We start from the raw sequence: 22,714 nt of genomic DNA on the forward strand, positions 1-22,714 counted from the left end.
TTTATACCTCATTTGTTTATTTGAGTTTATCAAGGTCTGCCCGCGCCCATTGGCTGCATTATGGCTTGAACCCGCCGTGACGCCATCACGACTTAACCAAAAGTGACATGAGATAGAAGTGACAGCTAGCAAATCGCAGTCAAATGCAGACATTGGAAGACTTGAAGAAACAGAGTGAGATACAAGAGATCCGGGTGCGATACCCTAGCACTTTGCGATGAGACCTCTTGGTTCTTTAACGTGCTCGGTGTCAAGCACGTTTAACGTATTTCGGTATGACGCGGTCTGGGATCGAACCCACGACCTTCCGATCCGTAGGCGGACGTCTTAACTACTAGGCCACGGTGACGGTTCATATCCTCTATTTTGTTTTCAAGTTAAACACTGAGAACAATTTCATTACCACAGCTATCATGCAGCATAACGAAAATGTGATGCTAAGATCATTTATTCTCCACCGTCAGATAAGTAGATCCAAAAATTTAACCATGCTCGAAATTCTTTTCCTGCCCACGGGCAAAGATAAAACAAGTATGGAACTCCTTTTTAATGGTCATCACATTGTAATAACCTCCCTTGTTAAAGACTGTCGTCTGAAGCATCATGGAAACCTTGTCTTGTGGCAATATTTAGAATGCTAATTAATTATTTCTCGCTTCAAATGTCACCATAAAAATGTCACGCACCTTTCAAGAAATAATGCTTCACTCTCCTCAGAACTATTTTAAGACCGATTTGACTATTAACATAATCTGAATCACTGCGCGCATATCCATGCCAACCACGAATAATCGCATATCCATCCGCATTTATTTTCATTACGCAAAAAAAGAGTTCCAGCAAAAAATACATTTTTACTTAATTTTGTTTAATTGATGTGGGAGAAAAATCATCTAACATAGCCGCTCGTGTAAGCTAGGTTCATCCCGACCCTCGCGCAGGGCGTTTTGCGGAAACTCGGTAAACTTCGTTTCCGCAAAACACCGTATACTCGGGTCGAGATGAACCTATCTTACACTCTCGGCCATGGAAGACACTAATAAGCTAACGCAGTACTACTAAGATATTTAATGACACGGGGGACAGGGTACGAGCCCGGCACCTCTGGCCCATCGACCTTATTGGCTGCGCAATTATATTCAATTTTGTTTAAAGATGCACTCTTACTCCCATATAAGATTTACCACAATTAATAATATTGTTTTAATATGCCAAAAAGGATGAATAAAAGTCGAAAACAATGGTTCTTATAATGGATACTGAGTTAAATTGGAAAGAAATGAGCAGGAAACACGGTATTTCTCCCTTATGAGACTAAAGTAAAACACAGTAAATCTTTAAGCATTCACCAATCATTTAATAATTTTGCGCTTTCTGCTATTAAATACACGGCTACAATGCATTATTTAGTAAGTAATCCACGTAATATCCACGGAAACCAGTAAGGTTTGTCAGTCAAAGTTGATGTTTGTTATACATGTGTATGTATTGATTTTGAATAAGAATGTCACTTTAGTATAGCATATGAACATATTTCCTGTAAAGCCGCAAGATTCGTCACCATTTGATTGTCTTGTTTTGTTTTCGTTCAAGGCGATCAATTAAACATACACTTTAACAAAGTCATCGATTTTCCCGACAATTTTTGTTATCAGCTAGATGGGTAATTAGCATATTATTGATCTAACATCAATCGGACCCCGGTCATTTTCCCATCGAAAACAACCTCGGAAGAATATGGACGGTTTACATTGTGAGGTGTCTTTACATTTAACTACGCAGCAAGTAGATCGCGTAGTAATACCAATTTAGCAATAAAAATAATGACTTTACTCTTTGGAAATCTTAATTATTTATGCAATAGTACACTTCTTTGGCAATCAATTTAAACTTAGTAATACAGAATACCCCTTTAAACACTAAAATTATTTAAAAAAAAAATACGAACTACTTCTACTAATTAACCGGCATATATCCAAGAATGTTTTCGAAGGAAAATGGCCGAGATGTTCCGAATCAAGTTCAAGAGGCCAAATTCGACAAGTTATTTAATTTTTCAATCCTGATTTTAAACAAATGAAATCACCAAAGCCGAAAATGCCCCTTTCATGTAAGCAAAGATGCTTGTAACAAAAATAGGTCGTTATCAGAAAATAAAATAATATGTTGAATTTAGATAGGAAAAATTTGGCACAAATACTCCACTTCCCGAAAAGCGTGAATAGCCTTAAAAATTGAACGATTTCAAATTTAGTTTACACAATTATGTTCTAATGAGTATCTAGTATTGCCGTATGAATTTAAACGCAAGAACAGACAAACAAAACTTCGTTTCAATTGTTTTATTCAAAATACCAATCAACCAATGATTGGTGAAGCTATTATGCGTGTGAGGGCATTCATGAGAGGGTATTTGCCCATGCCACATGTACCGCTGAAGTCGTCAAGGTCAATGGCCCAAATCATCGCACCTGCCAGACCTTCCGCCCGGATATATTGAGCCTGTTGAAAAGAAAAACACAATATATGAGGTGTTGGTCGTGTGATGATAGTCGTTCTCTTACATAATGTGTACTATACTCATTATGTATTATATTTGCTTTCTTAACCATGAAAGGGACTACACACCAGATGGTACAATTGTAAGAATAAAAGAAAATTGCCAGAATTCATATAAAATTAACATCGTTGTGTACAAGGCAATAAATCTTACTTACTGATGTATTACATCGCTAAAAGACACATGTATATCTCGCAGGCACTACCACGTAAATACCAAGTTTTTTTTAAAAAAAACGTCGATATATGTGTCTGTTCTAATCACGTGACGTTCACATGCTGAGTATACACAATATAAACTAGAAAACCATATGCACTATTTTAAAACGGGTTAACTAAGCTGAGACAGCGACAAAACACCCTTAAGATATGTAAAGTGATGTATTCTCGGCCTCATACTAGCTCGTATTTACAATTCTAAGCTAGCTTGTTTTGAGGAAATAATGTATTTGCCGATTTTGGTATCATTCGGTGTCTTGTCCCTTTAAAATCAAAAGCTGCTTAAAACCAATGCTGCTTATATAAAATATAATATAAATAAAAATGAAATATGCTTATATAATTCAAAAAGGGGAGAATTTTTACACCCGATCTATTTAACACTTAATCCTTTTAGATATCATCCATTTGAGTTCCGTTTTTATACGACTTATTAAGAGGTTACAATTACACATTTCATAAAACAGATTGCCGAATCTAATACAGAAATTTGAATTATACCTTTTCTCGAATGCTTCCCCTATCATCATATCCCACCCAAAGGTTTCCATCTATGAAGTACGGGACACGCTCTTCACTTAGAATGACGGGGGTGATGTTGTGTGCATTGATTAAAGCGCAGATCTGAAACGCCAAAAAACAACAAGTTTTAGTGGAAAACGATTATTTTTCATAGTTAATTGCTATTTGTTTTCGTTTATTTTCTTTTGACTGCGATTAATTTTGTCTCTGTAAATCGAACTTTTCTGATCTTACAGCCAGGTAAGTAACGAGACCAATATACAGGTAAATAACGCCACCAACATTCAGGTAATAACGAGACCAACAGCCAGGTAAGTAACGAGACCAATAGCCAGGTAAATAACGACACCAACATTCAGGTAATAACGAGACCAACAGCCAGGTAAGTAACGAGACCAATATCCAGGTAAATAACGACACCAACAGTCAGGTAATAACGAGACCAACAGCCAGGTAAGTAACGAGACCAATATCCAGGTAAATAACGACACCAACAGTCAGGTAATAACGCCACCAACAGTCAGGTAATAACGAGACCAACAGCCAGGTAAGTAACGAGACCAATATCCAGGTAAATAACGACACCAACAGTCAGGTAATAACGCCACCAACACTCAGGTAATAACGAGACCAACAGCCAGGTAAGTAACGAGACCAATATCCAGGTAAATAACGACACCAACAGTCAGGTAATAACGCCACCAACAGTCAGGTAATAACGAGACCAACAGCCAGGTAAGTAACGATACCAATAGCCAGGTAAATAACGACACCAACATTCAGGTAATAACGAGACCAACAGCCAGGTAAGTAACGAGACCAATATCCAGGTAAATAACGACACCAACAGTCAGGTAATAACGAGACCAACAGCCAGGTAAGTAACGAGACCAATATCCAGGTAAATAGCGACACCAGCATTCAGGTAATAACGAGACCAACAGCCAGGTAAGTAACGAGACCAATATACAGGTAAATAACGACACCAACATTAAGGTAATAACGAGACCAACAGCCAGGTAAGTAACGAGACCAATATCCAGGTAAATAACGACACCAACATTCAGGTAATAACGAGACCAACAGCCAGGTAAGTAACGAGACCAATATCCAGGTAAATAACGACACCAACATTCAGGTAATAACGAGACCAACAGCCAGGTAAGTAAAGAGACCAATATCCAGGTAAATAACGACACCAACATTCAGGTAATAACGAGACCAACAGCCAGGTAAGTAACGAGACCAATATACAGGTAAATAACGACACCAACATTCAGGTAATAACGAGACCAACAGTAAGGTAATAACGAGACTAACAGCCAGGTAATAACGAGACTAACAGCCAGGTAATAAAGATACTAACAGTAAGGTAATAACGAGACCAACATCCAGGTTATAACGAGACCAACAGCCAGATAATAACGAGACCAACAGCCAGATAATAACGAAGCCAACAGCCAGGTAATAACGAGGCCAACAGACAGGTAATAACGAGACCAACAGCCGGGTAATAACGAGGCCAACAGCCGGGTATTAACGAGACCAACAGCCGGGTAATAACGAGACCAACAGCCGGGTAATAACGAGGCCAACAGCCGGGTAATAACGAGACCAACAGCCGGGTAATAACGAGACCAACAGCCGGGTAATAACGTGACCAACAGCAAGGTAATAACGAGACCCACAGCCGGGCAATAACAAGAACAACAAACAAGAATATAACAAGACCGACAATACAAATTATTAATGTAGTTTTTAGTGTTTCCATAGAATTGAGGATAAATCCAAATAATGTGAGCTTCGTATTCAACATTTTCAACATTAACTAACAAGTGAGTAGACAACAATGGGCCGATTGTTGTTTTGTTAAAGTGTTTTTACGTCATCGTTGTGAACTTTGATATCGCTACTGATCTGGATGTTTAATGGACACAACTTGCGATCTGCTGTATTTCTGATAAGATTTGAGACGACTGTTTAGCCGAACTTATTTGTACTTAAATTTGCATTATCAAACAATACACGTTCAACAGTTAAGAGCGATGACGTTAACAGCAAGTTCTAAACAATTAAATCGGCCAATTACTATACAGATTACATATATAATTATAAATTTCTTCATCAATACTGTTTGGTTACTGCTATGGAACGGTCAGTGAAAACGAAGTGTACTAGGGAGATAAAGGGGGGGGGAGTATCCTGTTAGCGGGATAAAAAACCCCACACTTTTCCCATCATTTCAAACCCCACACTTGTCCCATCATTTCAAACCCCACTTGACCTATTATTTCAAACCCCACATGACACTCTATTTAAAACCCCACTTGTCCCATCATTTCAAACCCCACATGACACTTCATTTCAAACCCCACTTGTCCCATCATTTCAAACCCCACTTGACCCATCATTTCAAACCCCACTTGTGCCATCATTTCAAACCCCACACTTGTCCCATCATTTCAAGCCCCACACTTGACCCATCATTTCAAACCCCACACTTGTTCCATCATTTCAAACCCCACTTGACCCATCATTTCAAACCCCACTTGTCCCATCATTTCAAATATCACACTTGACCCATCATTTCAAACCCCACTTAAACCCCACTTGTCCCATCATTTCAAACCACACTTGTTCCATCATTTCAAATACCACACTTGACCCACACTTGTCCCATCATTTCAAACCCCACATTTGTCCTATCATTTCAAACCCCTTACTTGGCCCATCATTTCAAACCCCACTTGTCCCATCATTTCAAACCCACTTGACCCATCATTTCAAACCCACTAAACCCATCATTTCAAACCCCACACTTGTGCCATCATTTCAAACCCCACACTTGTCCCATAATTTTAAACCCCACTTGACCCATCATTTCAAACCCCACTTGTGCCATCATTTCAAACCCCACACTTGTCCCATAATTTTAAACCCCACTTGACCCATCATTTCAAACCCCACTTGTGCCATCATTTCCAACCCCACTTGACCCATCATTTCAAACCCCACTTGATCCATCATTTTAAACTCCACTTGATCCATCATTTTAAACCCAACTTGCACCATCATTTCTCGAGGTTAAAATTAAATATATGTCTCATCAGAGTCAACATCACCATGAAGAAAATAACCTTAAAAGAAAACGACAAAAAGTTAACATTTAAAGAATTAACCTCACTTAAAAAAATCTTCAAGTACTCAACAACCAGTTTAGACATAACTTGCCCATGAATGGATCAAGCTGGAACAACAGTGCCAACGCAACAAAGGTTAAGTTTAAACGTAATCAGTCAATAAAGTCAGGTGCGTAGCTGACTGTACACAAATGCGCAGTTACGTTATATAAAATTAACAGGTCGAAGTTTTTGTCACTAAAACCCCCCGTATTTGAAATAAAAACCGAAGGGGGGGGGGGTAGGGGGTGCAGGGGTTAATATGCTGTCCTTCACCGTTCTGCGTAATCCCAAATTGGTCTTAGCTACGTGCCTGACAGTTTAATGTGTATGACTTTCTTGAACCTCAGATGGAAAATTATACGTTTTAAAATATTTTCTATGAAAATGGAAAAAAGGTATGCCTTATATCTATCTTTTTCACGTCGATGAGCCATAATGGCCAAATCTACATGTCATATTTTGTTATTAATAACAACTATTTTATCGCAGGCTTACCTCATAATACGGCATAAAGTCACCGTCGGTAACATTCGCGCCAATTTTGTTGTCGTTGATGTCCGCTAAAGTAAACTCGCGGCCATATAAGGGAAGACCCATCAGAAGTTTGCTTCTCGGAGCCCCGTTAGCCACCCAGTGGCGCAAGAAGCGGTCCTATTTGAGATAAAGTATATGAACTGAGTGTATGCGGACCTTTAGAAATAGTTTTAATTTAGGATTGAACATTTTGTGTTTTTAATTTCTGTTAGAATTGATATTGAAATTACAGCGGCTTGATGACTAGAGCTCATTTAAGTCATAATAAATCAGTTCAACTAGCCAAAATTGTATTTTACACACACTTGAACATGTATACCATCAATATAATACATTGTCTTAAAGATAAAATGAGATTTTACAAAATTCAAAAGTACCCTATACTGTAATATGAAACATTTTCGCCGGGCGAACATTCTTCACTTGTTTCATGTTCAAGTATGTGTAAAATATAATTTTGGCTAGTTGAACTGATTTATTATGACTTTAATGAGCTCTTGTTATCAAGCCATTGTAATTGAAATGTGAAAAAAAGTATTTACAAAATCTTGGCCATATCCGATGAAATCTGAAACTTAATTTCGCCTAATGGAACTTATAAAATAGCTACAATATTGTGATGTCAAACGTTCAGTCATGCATCTACTGTATTAATGCCGTCGGTCGACCAGATAAGCACTAGTTAACGGTGCGATAAAAATGACCCACTGGCACCGGATGTTCAAAATCGATTTTTTTTTTTTTTTAAATCAAAACAAATCTTAAAATTCCAAACTTAAAATTATAATACCAAAATTGTGAAAAAAATATATATACAGTACAAAGTAAATATTTATATAAAAACAACAACATATTTTTCAATCTTTTTTCACACTTTTGGTCTTTTTTGATTTTTGAAAACCCGGTGCAAGTGCAATGACCACCTATTATATCATTTAAACGAACGTCCGACTTACCACATTATACTCATACTGACTATAGAGGGCGCTGTGTACGTTAGCGGTGTCCTCCCACTCCCCATGGAAGTCGTACATCATTAGGTTGATTAAGTCCACGTATCTGACATCAAACAGTAAACATTAAAGGGACTAGACACCAGATAATATAATTGCCAGAAAAAAAAGAGAAAATTGTCAAAAACTTACATAAATAATAAATAATATCGTTGTGTACAACGCATTGAATCTTTATGATGTATCACATCGCCTACGACACATGTATCTTTTGCAGGGTTTTTTCCGCATTATTCCAGTTAAAATTTACTGGAGTTGCTACTAAGGAAATCCAAGTAAGTTTAGAAAAAAGCATCGGCCTTTTTATCAGTGCTCATAAACATATATGATTTAAACTGGGAAATTATTATGCGCTATTTTTAAACGGGGAAACACAGGTGAGACAGCAACATGATTGTTGCATTTATTATTTTAATAATGTAAAATGATGTATTAACGGCCTTCTACTTGCTCGCATTAAGTTCTAGGCTTTGTTTGAGAAAGTGCTGTATTTGCTGATTTTTGGACCATCTGGTGTTAAGTCCCTTTAAAGAAAAAATACCGGTACTGGTATAAGACAATGCATTGCTAATGAACACGTATGGGTTAGTTATTAAGAAAGTATGCATTTTCTTCTCTAATTTTTAAAATTAATTAATGATATCATTTTTTGGAATCGTTTTGGAGGCATTAATCACGTGGTATACACACACTTATTGTGCACTCGGTTGACCAGAGGCATGGTCCCCTTTTAAGAGTCTATTTTATTTTGCCAAACACGACAATAAATGCTACTTATAATTTCATCACCACAAACTATCAGTAATAAACGCCAAAAACATAAATCATCTTTAACCGTCAAAATCTACAAATTATCAGAAATAATAATGATGTCATTCTGTCTGCATATTGTTAACAAAGCCTCAGTAAGATACGGTCTAACTCATATGGTAGCAGTTAATCCGAATCTCTTCGCACTGGCAAAGGCACAGACACTGTAAAGTATGATGTAGATTTTCAATTATATAACCCTAGTGGATTTGCAGCTTCGATAATATGTTGAAATACCGTCAATAAATTTATTATGTCCCATTTTTTTCTATTTCATATCCTATTATGTCCCACAACGTGATGAGCAGTCCGTTAAAAGTTGTGTTTTCAGGGTCAGGACCATTCGGAGCTCCTCGGCCATTTTTATCGAAAACAACCTCAGACGTATGCCGGTACATCATTAAAAGTAGTTTGTATTGTTTTAATTATATCATTAATTAAATGTAGTGTTTTAGAGTTGTATTTATTGATCCAAGTTTAAAGTGATTGCCAGTGAAGGGTATTATTGCAAACATAATTAAGATTACCAAGAGTTAAGTCATAAAGTTTATCTGCTAAATAAAATTACTACGCGATCTACTTGCAGCAGACTTAAACGTACCACGTATTAAGTGTGTAAACCGTCCAAATACATCCGAGGTTGTTTTTGATAAAAATGGCTGAGGAGTTCCGAATGGGTCAAGACTGATTTTTCCCAGCTGACGGGTCACAGGGAACTATTTAAAGTGCACGGGGTGGCTGTTGGGATCTGCACCACACTGTCAAGCCTCTGTGTGTGTGTGTCAATTATGCCAAAACGAGGCTAACTTTAAAACATAACGTATAATCAGTCGCAAATGCTCCACTCCCTTATGTAATACTCTACATAGTAAAATGAACGAGTTAGGTGTACTAATAATATCAAATACCAGTGTGTGTATACCACTTGATAAATTGCATCATAAATGCTACGTCGGAAGGCAATATTTTGCTTAAAATGAAGACTTTAAACAAAGATATTTACTTGACTATTTTTTTCACCATTTTAAATGAAACAACGCGCAGTCTACGCCGCTTACGGGGCCCTACCTTTATTCTTTTACCAAAGGTCGATTGAGGGTTTAGTTTCTTAAAACACTTCGACAAACCTTTTCACAATTCGGCCGTCTGACGTAGTACTGTCAAAACATTATTTTGGAAACAGGTTTGTCGAAGTGTTTGAGGAAACTAATCACCTTATCAAACTTCGGTAATAAAACGAGGGCGGGGCTCTTTAAGCGGCATAGACTGCCCTTTGTTTTATTTGAAATGGTGCAGTGAAAGAAAAGTGATCTTTGATTTAAGTCTTTATTTTAAGCAAAATGTTGCCTTCCAACGTAGCATATATGACATAATTTATCACGTGATATACACACACTGTCACAGTAACTACATCATTCGGAACTCCTTAGCCGTTTTCATCGAAAACAGCCGCGGGTATATATTGGCGGTTCTACATAAATCGGTTCACTTTAACTACGTTTCAGGTAGATCGCGTAGTAATTTAATTCAGCAGTTAAACTTAATGACTTAACTCTAGGGAATCTTAATTATGTTTGCAATAATACACTTCACTGCCAATCAGTTTAATAGATCAACAAATACAAGCTAAAACGCTACATTTGATTAATGATATAATTCAAAATTTTGCGAACTACTTTTACTGATCTCGCGGCATACATGCATTTCGATACAAATGGCCGAAGAGCTCCGAATGTTAATACTTACTGAACGATGCCGCTCACGTCATACGACTCAGCTATCCGATCTTCGTGGACTCCGGCGGCGATTGTCAAAATCAGTTTGTCCTTCCCGTTTGCAATTTGCGGATCCTGGTCTATTTCATTGCGCAGCGCCTGTGGAAGAAAAACGCATTGTATACTTTTAAAATAACTTCTTTGTTTTCATTATCTGTAATTTCAAAAATTATAAATATGGCATTTTAAAATAAATGCGCAACATAGCATCTAAGTGATCCTTGTTAACTAAGGTCATATTTTTTACGATAATAATGAAAATATTTCTTTAACGAAAGAAAAGGCATGTGTTCCTGTAAACTATCGTCCTATTTCCCTACTTAATACAATGGAAAAAGTGTTCGAGCGGGCAGTATATAAACATTTTTTTAACCATCTTCGTGATATAAACTTTCTAACCTCGTTTCAGTCAGGCTTTCGGCCAGGTGACTCCACTGTTAATCAACTTACCTTCCTTTACAACACTTTTTGCAAGGCATTAGATGATGGCCTTGAAGTTCGAACAGTATTTTTTGATATTAGCAAGGCATTTGATAAAGTTTGGCACAAGGGTTTGCTTGTGAAGCTTCAAGAAACAGGTGTCCATGGCAACTTACTATCATGGTTCCGTGACTATCTCAATAATCGTAGGCAACGCGTAGTTCTCCATGGCTCCATGTCTAGTTGGGCCCAACTTGAGGCCGGTGTTCCGCAAGGTTCCATTCTAGGTCCCCTTTTATTTCTTATATTCATAAATGACATTGTTGTTAATATTGGTAGTAATATTAGGTTATTCGCAGACGATACCAGTCTGTACTTTCTGGTTGATGAGCCCCTGAGGGCCACTGAAATAATCCAGAGGGATATTGATAGCATAACTACTTGGGCTGATAAATGGTTAGTAACCTTTAACCCTGCAAAAACTATGTCAATTTTGTTTTCCCGAAAACGACAACCTTGTTTCTATCCCGAGTTAACTATGTATGGTCAACAAATTTCAGAAACTAACTCGCACAAACATCTTTGTTTGGTCCTTTCCAGTGACTGTACATGGCACGAGCACTTTGAATACATTAAAAGTAAGGCCCTCAAGCGCATATGCATCATGCGAAAGCTAAAATTCCGTTTGGACAGAAAATGTCTAGAAATTATCTTTTTTTCATACATTCGCCCAATTCTTGAATATGCTGATACAGTGTGGGATAATTGTACAGACTATGAAAAAATGAACTTCAAAAGATTCAAAATGAGGCCGGTAGAATCGTCTGTGGGGCTACAAAGCTAGTATCTATTTCCGTTCTTCACAAGGAACTGAGCTGGCCTACTCTTTCAGAAAGACGACTCAATCACAAACTATGTCTCTTCTATAAAATGGACAACGGCCTTGTACCTGAGTATTTATCATCCCTTACACCCCAAACTGTTGGTTCTCATAATTATCCACTACGCAATGCATCTAATACAAGAACGGTTATGTCACGTACTAGTTCTTACTTTTCCTCTTTCCTTCCTTCTTCTGTACGTGCATGGAATGAACTTTCTCGGGATGTGCGGGACAGCCCTACTATTGCTTCTTTCAAGAGATCTATTTCAAATCAATCTTCAGTCTGCCCTTCATACTATTACAACGGTAGCCGTCGCTTGCAGGTACTCCACGCTCGACTGCGTACTAGTTGTAGCGCCCTTAACTATCACCTCTTTTGCAAAAACATAATAATTTCTGCTCTAAGCGAATGTGGTGAAGTTGAAAGTAGCACTCACTTCTTCATGCATTGTCCCTTGTATACGGATATTCGACAAACCTTATTTCGTGATATGTCTAGAATCACACGTGTTGACATTGATATCATTCTCAACGGTGATCCCACCCTTAACAACGAGAGCAACTCCAAAATCTTCAGTTTTGTTCATAACTTCTTACAAAACTCGAAACGCTTCTTATTATGCTATATTCCCAGACTTGACCCTTTCTACCAAACGGTACAGGTACCCAACTATCATCAATCTAACTATCATCAAACTTACATATATTCTCGCTCTGTCTACTTTTGTTTTCATCCATGCTCTCTTTTCTTCTTTTTGTTACCGAAATCATCATTTTTATACACTATTTCCAACGCTTTCTTTCGTTCTCTTAAGATAATATTCTGCATGTTTTCATTAACAACATATATACATGTAATTAAAATTATCTAACCTTCTCATTACTCTGCATAACGTGTAACTTAATTCTCACGGAGAGAAACTTTATAAGCTATGCTTTCGTTTCAATCCGATTCAATATATTAATGCAAATACTTAAATTATATTATATGTATATATATATATATATAGATATGTTGAATAAAATATGTTTAAACCAAAAGGCATGTGTTAAAAGCCGCAGAAAAAATACAGAAACAGGACATGACTAAACTACCAATCCAGTGATAGATTGTGGTTTATGACATCACTAAAATTGCCATTCAAAACATAAAAAAGTATGTTTTAACATAGAACAAAAACATCTTCATAAAATGAAACACGAAACAATCTTATTCTTCTATCAAATGGACTTAACATGGCCCATAAGGAAATTACTTACACGAAGAAGATCAACGAAAAGACCCTTCTCCTCGGGCCTGCCGCCTCGGGCCCCGGGGTATTCCCAGTCAAGGTCAATACCGTCAATGTTGTGGGCCCGCAAAAACCTGGTGTAGAATATTGCAATGGGGTACATGATCTAAGTCTTCAGACATTCAGAGCTCCTCGGCTATTTTTATCGAAAACAACCTCGGATTTATGCACCAGTCAATTGTAACCACGGCCACCCCAGGCCCGGGGAATAGCGGAGACTTTGCCTTTAGGTCCAGTCAACCCCGGGTAAAATCCCCGCCCTGCGGGCACGAACTGATGGTAAAATCCCCGCCAAATGCCCCCCGCACTCCAGGGACTCTAGGTAAGGCCCATTTCCCGCTATATTTTGCGCGAAGACAAAACCACCGCATTCACCCGGCACTGCGGGGCCACCTGAAAGGTAAAAACACGTCCCATTTCCCCGGCTATCACCGGTATACCCCCGGACCTGGGGGGGGGGGGGCGTGGTTAGAATTGACTGGAGCATTATATGGACGGTTTACAATGCCAGATAATCGGGTCTTGTAAAGTCCGTTGCAAGTAGATCGCGTAGTTTAATTTAGCAGTTAAACTTAATGACTTAACACTCGGGAATCTTAATTATGTTTGTAATAATACACTTCACTGGCAATCAATGTAAACTTAATTCAACAAATACAAGCTAAAACACTACATTTAATTAATGATAGAATTCAAAATTTCACGAACTATTTCTACTGATGTATGCAAACATCCGAGGTTGTTTTCGATAAAAATGGCCGAGGTTTTCCGAATGAGTGTTCAAAATCTCAGTATGAAACACACTGACACGCGCATTGGTCAAATAAACCTTTTATCAAGATAAAATGTGGTGTGTAAACAGATTCAATTTTACATTTGTTTTCATTCTAATCTACTTATTTGCATAAATGATTCATGGTTATTAAGGAAGTTTGTTAAATGTTGCTGGGATTGTCGTTTTCGGAGGACTTCCGTCATCGGAACTCATGAAGATTCATAAATCATGAATAATTAATGAGGTTAAATCCAGAGTGTCTGATTGGACGCCTGAGACACAACTCAGGCCAAACGGATATTGCGGAAATGTAACGGTTGCGTAGGGATATTCATTTGCTATCTTCGGGGCCTAATTTCCCAAGAAATATTTTGTAGAGTAATTAAATTGATAAAGCATAGGTTCCGACGAGTGAGAAGTACTCGCGTGTTCTTGGATGGATGGATGGATGGATGGACGGACGGGCGGACGGACGGACGGATGAGGATGGATGGATGGATGGATGGATGGATGGATGGATGGATGGATGGATGAATGAAATGAAATGAAATGAATGAATGAATGAATGAATGAATGAATGAATGAATGAATGAATGAATGAATGAATGAATGAATGAATGAATGAATGAATGAATGAAATGAAATGAAATGAAATGAATGAATGAATGAATGAATGAATGAATGAATGAATGAATGAATGAATGAATGAATGAATGAATGAATGAATGAATGAATGAATGAATGAATGAATGAATGAATGAATGAATGAATGAATGAATGAATGAATGAATGAATGAATGAATGAATGAATGAATGAATGAATATGAATGAATGAACGAGTGAACGAATGAACGAACGAACGCATGAATGAATGAGTTTTATATCGATGGATGGATGAAATTACTCAGAATGTTACTTTCACAGCCAAATGTCTGAACTATTTTAGGAAAGTGATAGACCTTCTGATTAAATAATTTAGACCGCCGCGAATGTTTTACCGTTGCATTATGGTTTCGGCTATATACTACAAATGTATGTTATACGCGAATTACCTGACAGCGTTCTGGACGAAAGTTGTCATTGTCTTGTTTGAAGACACAAGGATACTGAAGGCTTCCGACCCTTGTTCCCAACCGCCTACAGATATTATCGTCTTCAGGGACGGGTTCTTCGTCTTAAGGCCATTCACAGCTGGTATCCTATAATTGTTGTCAGATGTTATCATCGCCAGCATTTTTGATTATTGTTAAAGTTTTTGTTTGAAAGAAACATGCCAGAGACAGTTTTCGGACATTCGACAGTTACTCATGCTCTGCATGTGTGCAAGAATCAAAGATGCGTGTTTACCGAAACTATTATCTGTAAAGTATCGAGTTAAAAGTTATTATTTCAAGATACTAAAATGCTCAAACATTAAAACGCTTTGGACGTCAAATCTTCTTATCCAATAAAAAGAATGACCTGCTACTCCAAGTGAAGAGAATGAACACACAGTTAAACTGCACTCTCACAGATTTACCGATTTTACATCTTTTTTTATTTATTTTCTTGGAAGGAAGATTTTTTGGCGTAAATATCTGCAAACCAATGATAAAAGATTGCTGACAAAAGATCAGAGCGTAGATTTGTATATTTCCGTTCGAAAATTAATGTTTTATGGCTTAAACCGTTACTAACGGTATAAGAAAAATGAATAAAACATCAATTTGTGGACTTAAATTTAAAAATCTATGATCTAACCTTTTGTCAACAGTCTTATATGACTAGTTTACATGCATTTTCGCATAAATTTGCTCGTTCCTAGACAAAAAAGTTGTCAAAACAATCAATCTGTGAGAGAGCAGTTATCAGTGAAAGGATTAAATATCCTGCAACGTTTTTTAAAAAAAATATATTACATGCTCATTTCGTTCGGATCTTCGGGGACGATGTGCGTTGACGTTTCATCCAGGGTAAAGAACGCCATTGATATGTGGGTGCAGAGGTTAGCGTCAATGCCATCCGGTCCAAGGGCGTGTGACTTCCGGGCAGCTGCCCAGGTTCCGTAATAACAGAACCTCAGATATTCTTTAGAAATAGGCGAACGTGAGTTTGAAAATTACCATGGTTGTGGTTAAAATTAAAGCTGCACTTTCACAGATTTACCATTTTGACAACTTTTTATTTTTTTGTCTTGGAACAAGCAAATGTTTGCGTAAATATCTGCAAGCCAGTGATATAAGACTACTGACAAAAGATGAGATCCAAGATTTTTATATTTCCGTTCGAAAATGTTTTATTGCTAAAAACATTACTAACGGTTTAAGAAAAATGCATAAAAAATCAATTTTTGAACTTACATATGAAAATCTGCGTTTTGATTTTTGTCAGCAGTCTTATATCATTGGGGTCCATGCATTTTCGCATAAATTGGCTCGTTCCAAGAAAAAAAGGTGTCAAAACATTCAATCTGTAAGAGTGCAGCTTTAAAAAAATATTTTAAAACCATTTTGTAAAAACATGCATTTCTTTTATTTGAGTTCTGTAGATATATTCATATGCTGCAAATAGTAGCATAACAGGGTCAGTAATACATCATTTAAAGCTGAGTCCTTTGTCAGACAATGTGTTCTTCATTTTTGTGTGAATTCTACCATTAAATTTATATTAGATGTATGCTTTTACATAACTTATCATTGGTCAATACCATTGTTCAAAATAAAGTATAAACTCTTACCCGCATATGATGTATACACGCACAAACAGAGGAAAAATAAAATCGTGGAAGACATTATGAATGCAATGTTTGCAAGTGTTTGGTCTTATCTAATCACATGGCAACTATCGTTACTGTCAACGTACCTATTTTTGACTGTTTATATACCAATTTTGAAAGTCATTTAGCGTACTTTAAGCGTACTTTAGACGAACCTCGTTGCACCGTGATAAGCGTTATCTTAAAGGAGTGGTCAAATTGCACCGTTTGTTTGTCACAAATGTTAAGAAATCCTATTTCGTAAGGAAACTAGTTCATCTTTAAGAAATGTATAATTGCCTATCCCTAAACATTCGCTGTATAATTGCATTTCCCTTAACATTCGCTGTATAACTGCATATCCCTAAACTTTCGCTGTGTAATTGCCTACCCCTAAACGTTCGCTGTATAACTGCCTTTTCCTTAACTTTCGCTGTATAACTGCATTTCCCTAAACTTTCGCTGTATAATTGCCTATCACTAAACTTTCGCTGTAATTGCCTATCCCTAAACGTTCGCTGTATAACTGTCTATCCCTAAACTTTCGCTGTATAATCGCTGAGTTTAAATTGATTGCCAGTGAAGTGTATTATTGCAAACATAATTAAGATTCCTTAGAAAGTCATAAAGTTTAACTGTTAAATAAAGTTACTACGCGATCTAATTGCAGCGGACTTAAACGTACCGCTTTCTGAGTATGTAAACCGTCCAAATACATCCGAGGTTGTTTTCGATAAAAATGGCCGAGGAGCTCCGAATATAAGTGGTTTATCATACTTGAATGCAGAGTGGTCGTGTCCGGCCTGGACATTTTTCATGCACGGAAATAACGTGGCAATGGTGTTCGACATATACAGGTGATGTGTCTTGTGCAATATCAACGTCCCTCCCTTGAAGATCAAGGTCACAGTTTCACAGAGTTTAATCATTATGGAATGCTGTATATTTTAATAAACATGGAATGGAGAATACGTGGGGTGACCCGGCTATAACTTTGTCGTTCGTTGGCGGTAGCTTAGAACAACACGACACAGATGTTCGATGCAATGCACATTCAAGGCCCACTTCCCCACATCAAAGGTCAAGGTCACAGTTAGAGGTCAATCGTTATGGAAATTCCACATGTGCATAAAGAGTGTAGGTGGTCGCCACCGGGCTGCAGCTTTGTCATGCAAAGGGAGTGGGTGGTGAAATAACGACACACAACCACATATAGGCAATACCCCCACCGCCACTTAAAAGCTGCACTCTCACAGATATACCATTTTTACAACTTTTTTTTATTTTTTGTCTTTGAAATAGCAAATTTTCGCATAAATATCTGCAAATCAATGATATAAGATTGCTGACAAAAGATCAGATCGTAGATTTTCATATTTCCGTTCGTAAATTAATGTTTTGTGGCTTAAACCGTTACTAACGGTTCAAGAAAAATGCATAAAACATCATTTTTTGAACTTAAATATAAAAATCTGTGATCTTATTTTTTGTCAGTAGTCTTATATAACTGGTTTCCATGGATTTTTGCAAAAATTGGCTCGTTCCAAGCCAAAAATAAAAAATTGTCAAAATGTTCAATCTGAGAGAGTGCAGCTTTAAGAGGTCATTCATTATGAATGACGCATATATTGACAAAGCGTGTGAGTAGACACGCCTGGCTGTAGCTTTGGCATTCATGGTGTGTTATTTTTTTTTAAATATCATGGCACAAATGTTCGGCACATAAGGGTGACGCGTCGTTCGAAGACGTCGGCCTCTTTCTTTGGACGAGTCGCCTGAAGGTCACAGGCTTCTACCTTTTAGATCAACGCTCCTCCACAATTGCAGCCAACCACCATGCATGGGGTCATGCCTTTATGCTTTTAGTTAAAGTAAGCTCTTCCCAAATGTGGGCATATCAGTAACTGCATAATCAATTGTTCTGTCTGGCACTTCGGAAACATGTGTCACTTACGATTGACTGTTCATTTTTTACAGTTATCATTGGTGGTAAAAATAATAAACTGATACCCGTATTCAACATCAAATATCATGAAACACATTTTGAAGCACAATAGGAAAAATAATGCTGATTTCAATCGTTTATTTTAATACAACAATCAACCAAAAACCGGAAGGCCAGCTATGGTGTTCTTGAGGGCGTTCATGAGAGGGAATTTCCCCATGCCACATGAATTGCTGGCGTCATCAAGGTCAATGGCCCAAACCATCGCACCTGCCAGACCTTCTGCCTTTATATACTCAGCCTGTAAACAATCAGATTCATAGCTTTTGACGGTAACGTCGTCGTATTCTACACGCTCAAACTGCAATACGTATGTGAAAAACTACAGAAACAAGCTCAGTAGCAAAAAAGTTTAAACATAACATGATCGAATTGCTTTTAAATAAAAGTTTTAACCCTACCATTATATATAGCATGCTCCAAAATATTATTCTTTATATGAACTGTTGGTCACTGAATTATGACATAATTCATTACAGAACCGTTTCATATGACGTCATAACCGGTCAATTTAACAGATTAATATAATGTAACATTATGAAATCGAACAAAAACAGAAATAAACCTTTTCTCGAATGCTTCCCCTATCATCATATCCCACCCAAAGGTGTCCGAATGTGAAGTATGGGACCCGCTCGTCCGGTAGAATAATGGGGGTAATGTTGTGAGCATTTATCAAAGTGCAAATCTGAAATAGCCGCACGCATATGCATCATATATGAACCATTCTTTAACTCACGGACCCCCAGAATCGGTCCCGGCTGTGATTGCCGTTTAATATCAGAAAAGATTAATAACATGTTTATTACCAAAACAATTGACACGACATTACTTGTCCTGAATTTCATCAGTGAGGTAATTTTTAAACGAAACTATACGCCCCGTTTTTATAACGGGTGTGTGAAAAATCAAATTAAATAAAAAGAGGCACGGGATTTTGAAACATATTACTTAATTAGTGTGATAGCTTGCAGTGATAACTTTGCGGCAAGGGGCGTGTTTTCCTCTATTCACGTAATAGCTACCCGGATGTTCAAGAACTATATAAAATAGTTTGACGTAACTTTGACTTTAAGTATATGCAGGTTGGACTTCCTACCTGATAAAACGGCATAGCGCCACCGTCGGTAACTGGTGAGCCTATTTTATTATCGTTGGCGTCAGCTAGAGTAAACTTTTGGCCATACAAAGGAAGGCCCACCAGGAGCTTGTCTCTAGGAGCCCCATTAGACACCCAGTGGCGCACAAAACGGTCCTGTGATATATAAAATGGATGTAGGTCAAAGTAAAATGTCAAAAAACCTATGCCTATGTTTTCCATTAATAATACCGGAAATGAACATGTTCTAAAAGTTTCAAAGGAGAACAATGAGAACGTTTATGCGCCAGTCAATTGTACCCCCCCCCCCCCCCACTTCCCACCACCACCACCAGTTCCGGTGAATAGCGGGAACTTTGACTTTCGGTCAAGCAAATTCTGTGGGCACAAACTGCTGGTAAAACCCTCGCCAAATGCCACCGCACCCCGGAAACATTCTAGGTAAGGCCCATTCCCCGCTACTTTCGGCTCAAAAACAAAACAAACGCATCCACTCGGCACTGCGGGGCCATCTTGAAGGTAAAACGGCCCACTTCCCCCGCTATCCCTCGTATACCCCCGGACTTGGGGCCGTGGTTACAATTGACTGGTGCATTACTCTCTTGTGTGTTACTCTTTCACCATGACTCATGGAAACATGACTTCTGTTCTTCACGTAGATAAGATTTGATGCGGTGTCATGCCAAGTTCAGTTGGTACGCGCTACTTTCATGATAAAATTACAACCGAATGTGAAAAGATAACGGTGGTGTTAAGGGAATGAACTGATATTTCTTTTAGTGTAATGTAGCCTTTGAGATTAAGGGGCACTTTTAGGCTTACGAGATTTTCCGACATTCTTAAAATACTATACAATTTACTTGATAATTATTATATGGTTGGTTGTTGCTAGAAGTAACGTCTTTAACAAAAAAAAGAAGATAAATCTGAAGAAAATATGTATTTTAGATCACATGTCACTAAATTGTACAAGTGGTATGAAATAGCAGGAGTTCATTCCGCTTAGCTCACTGTGTCAATGGCTGTATATAACCTGTTCCAGAATATCACATTTTCAACGCTTATTATCAGTTCAACATTGAAATATGATGTACATGAACGGGTTTCACTTACCACATTGAACTCATACTGGCTGTAGAGGGCGCTGTGTACGTTGGCGGTGTCTTCCCATTGGCCGTGGAAGTCGTACATCATTAAGTTCACCAAATCCACGTTCCTAATGTGAATGATATACACTGCGTTTAACACTAATAGTTTATTTTTTATTTATTTTTTATTTTATTTAATTTTATTTTATCTGTTTGTTTGTTGTTGTTGTTGTTGTTGTTTGTTTGTTTTTTTTTTGTTTTTTTTATTATTATTATTATTATTTATTTTTTTGCGGGGGGAGGTGGTGGCGTGGATCAAGAGAACAAATTAAATGTTAATGCCCTATCGGTTTCACAACATTGTATCCTACGCCATATAGTGACGGTACACAATTATTCGAAAATAACCAACACAACTGAATGGAATGGAACATATTAAACACACCTAAAGTGTCCGATGTACAAATACAGGTGTCACTTCACAGAGCTAAATTGAGTAAACAATTAGCTTGCTGATTTCTTACATTAAAGTTCTGTACAAACAAGTGCTCGAAACATGTTATAGAAAGAGATAATTTAGATTGTATTTTTGTACTTGATCTTAAGTAAAATTGTGCGTGAAATGGAATATTTTGTAATCTTTCAAGGCCAAAATTGTTTTTGGAATGTTTTGTTGAACCTGTATCTACTCGACATATTTAACGCTGCTGAATGTACCAAGCAATAAACGATATGGTGTCACCAGTCATCCAAAGTTTATCGGATACCTGATCTAGTATCGTATTTTGATACCAGTCTGATGTATAATCTTAGCAACAATATCGTTTCTTTAAAACTTCCACATACTCGACAATTCCGCTGACATCATACGACTCAGCGACTCGATCTTCGTGGACCCCGACGGCGATCGTCAAAATCAGCTTGTCCTTCCCGTGCGCTACTTGTGGGTCCTGGTCGAACGCTTGGCGCAGCACCTACGAATAGGAAAGTCGTTTGATCCGCCATTCCATAACTATTATAAGTCTAAATGCCGACGCTAGTTATTTTTGACGCCTTTTGAGAAACACAAAGGGTCCGTTAATATACAGTCGAATTTCATTTTATTGTGTGTTTGCATGAGTGTTGTTTCTACAGTTGCAATAAACTATTATAAAAGAGTTAAAAAGACCATTCGAAATAAAAAAAGAATGTGCGTAAAACATCATAGAGGTATTGCATTTGTCCATTAATCAACTTTAGTCCACATGGAACTTTCTGTCGAACTAAAATACGGTGTCATTTACTATAAAAACGTTCAACTCTGATAAGCAAAGAAGAGTATTTTCAGAACATGGCGTTCTATAAGCTATGAACTTTTCTTCCAGAGAATGAATCCATAGCCATGACCTATGTGTTAAGAGCTGTCATACCTGAAGAAGATCGACGAAAAGGCCCTTCTCCTCGGGCTTGCCGCCTCTGGCCGCGGGGTATTCCCAGTCCAGATCAAGACCGTCAAAATTATGGGACCGCAAAAACCTGAATTTGCACATTTTGTTAACTTCAACTATTATACATGAACAACCATATAATTTATAGTAAGAACAAGACATGCAATTTTCCTAACTTCAATTCGTTTCATTATTTAAAGCTCACTCTCACAGATTTACCATTTAGACAACTTTAAAAAACAAATTATGTCTTGGAACGAGCCAATTTTTGCGAAAATCCATGGAAACCGATTATATAATACTGCTGACAAAAAAGATCAGAGATCCTTATATTTAAGTTCAAAAATTGATGTTTTATGCATTTTTCTTAAACCGTG

At 37.5% G+C, this 22,714-nt stretch overlaps 1 protein-coding gene across 1 annotated transcript in view; it reads right to left on the minus strand.

The window, feature by feature from the left end:
* Positions 1–2,327: 2,327 nt before the first annotated feature.
* LOC128204652 (chitinase-like protein C25A8.4) overlaps positions 2,328–22,714 on the minus strand; it is a 25,301-nt gene continuing 4,914 nt past the window's right edge. The window contains exons 4-17 of the mRNA XM_052906055.1: positions 22,320–22,425; positions 21,757–21,884; positions 20,936–21,038; positions 19,823–19,978; positions 19,289–19,411; positions 18,823–18,964; positions 15,883–16,051; positions 15,037–15,183; positions 13,178–13,283; positions 10,586–10,713; positions 7,973–8,075; positions 6,978–7,133; positions 3,280–3,402; positions 2,328–2,502 (exon numbers count right to left, since the gene is read on the minus strand). Coding sequence (XP_052762015.1) covers positions 2,359–2,502; positions 3,280–3,402; positions 6,978–7,133; positions 7,973–8,075; positions 10,586–10,713; positions 13,178–13,283; positions 15,037–15,183; positions 15,883–16,051; positions 18,823–18,964; positions 19,289–19,411; positions 19,823–19,978; positions 20,936–21,038; positions 21,757–21,884; positions 22,320–22,425 — 1,834 coding nt within the window. The 3' untranslated portion in view covers positions 2,328–2,358. The remainder of the gene's footprint in view (positions 2,503–3,279; positions 3,403–6,977; positions 7,134–7,972; positions 8,076–10,585; positions 10,714–13,177; positions 13,284–15,036; positions 15,184–15,882; positions 16,052–18,822; positions 18,965–19,288; positions 19,412–19,822; positions 19,979–20,935; positions 21,039–21,756; positions 21,885–22,319; positions 22,426–22,714) is intronic.

This window comes from Mya arenaria, chromosome 2, assembly GCF_026914265.1.
Source record: "Mya arenaria isolate MELC-2E11 chromosome 2, ASM2691426v1".
Classification (NCBI taxonomy): domain Eukaryota; kingdom Metazoa; phylum Mollusca; class Bivalvia; order Myida; family Myidae; genus Mya; species Mya arenaria.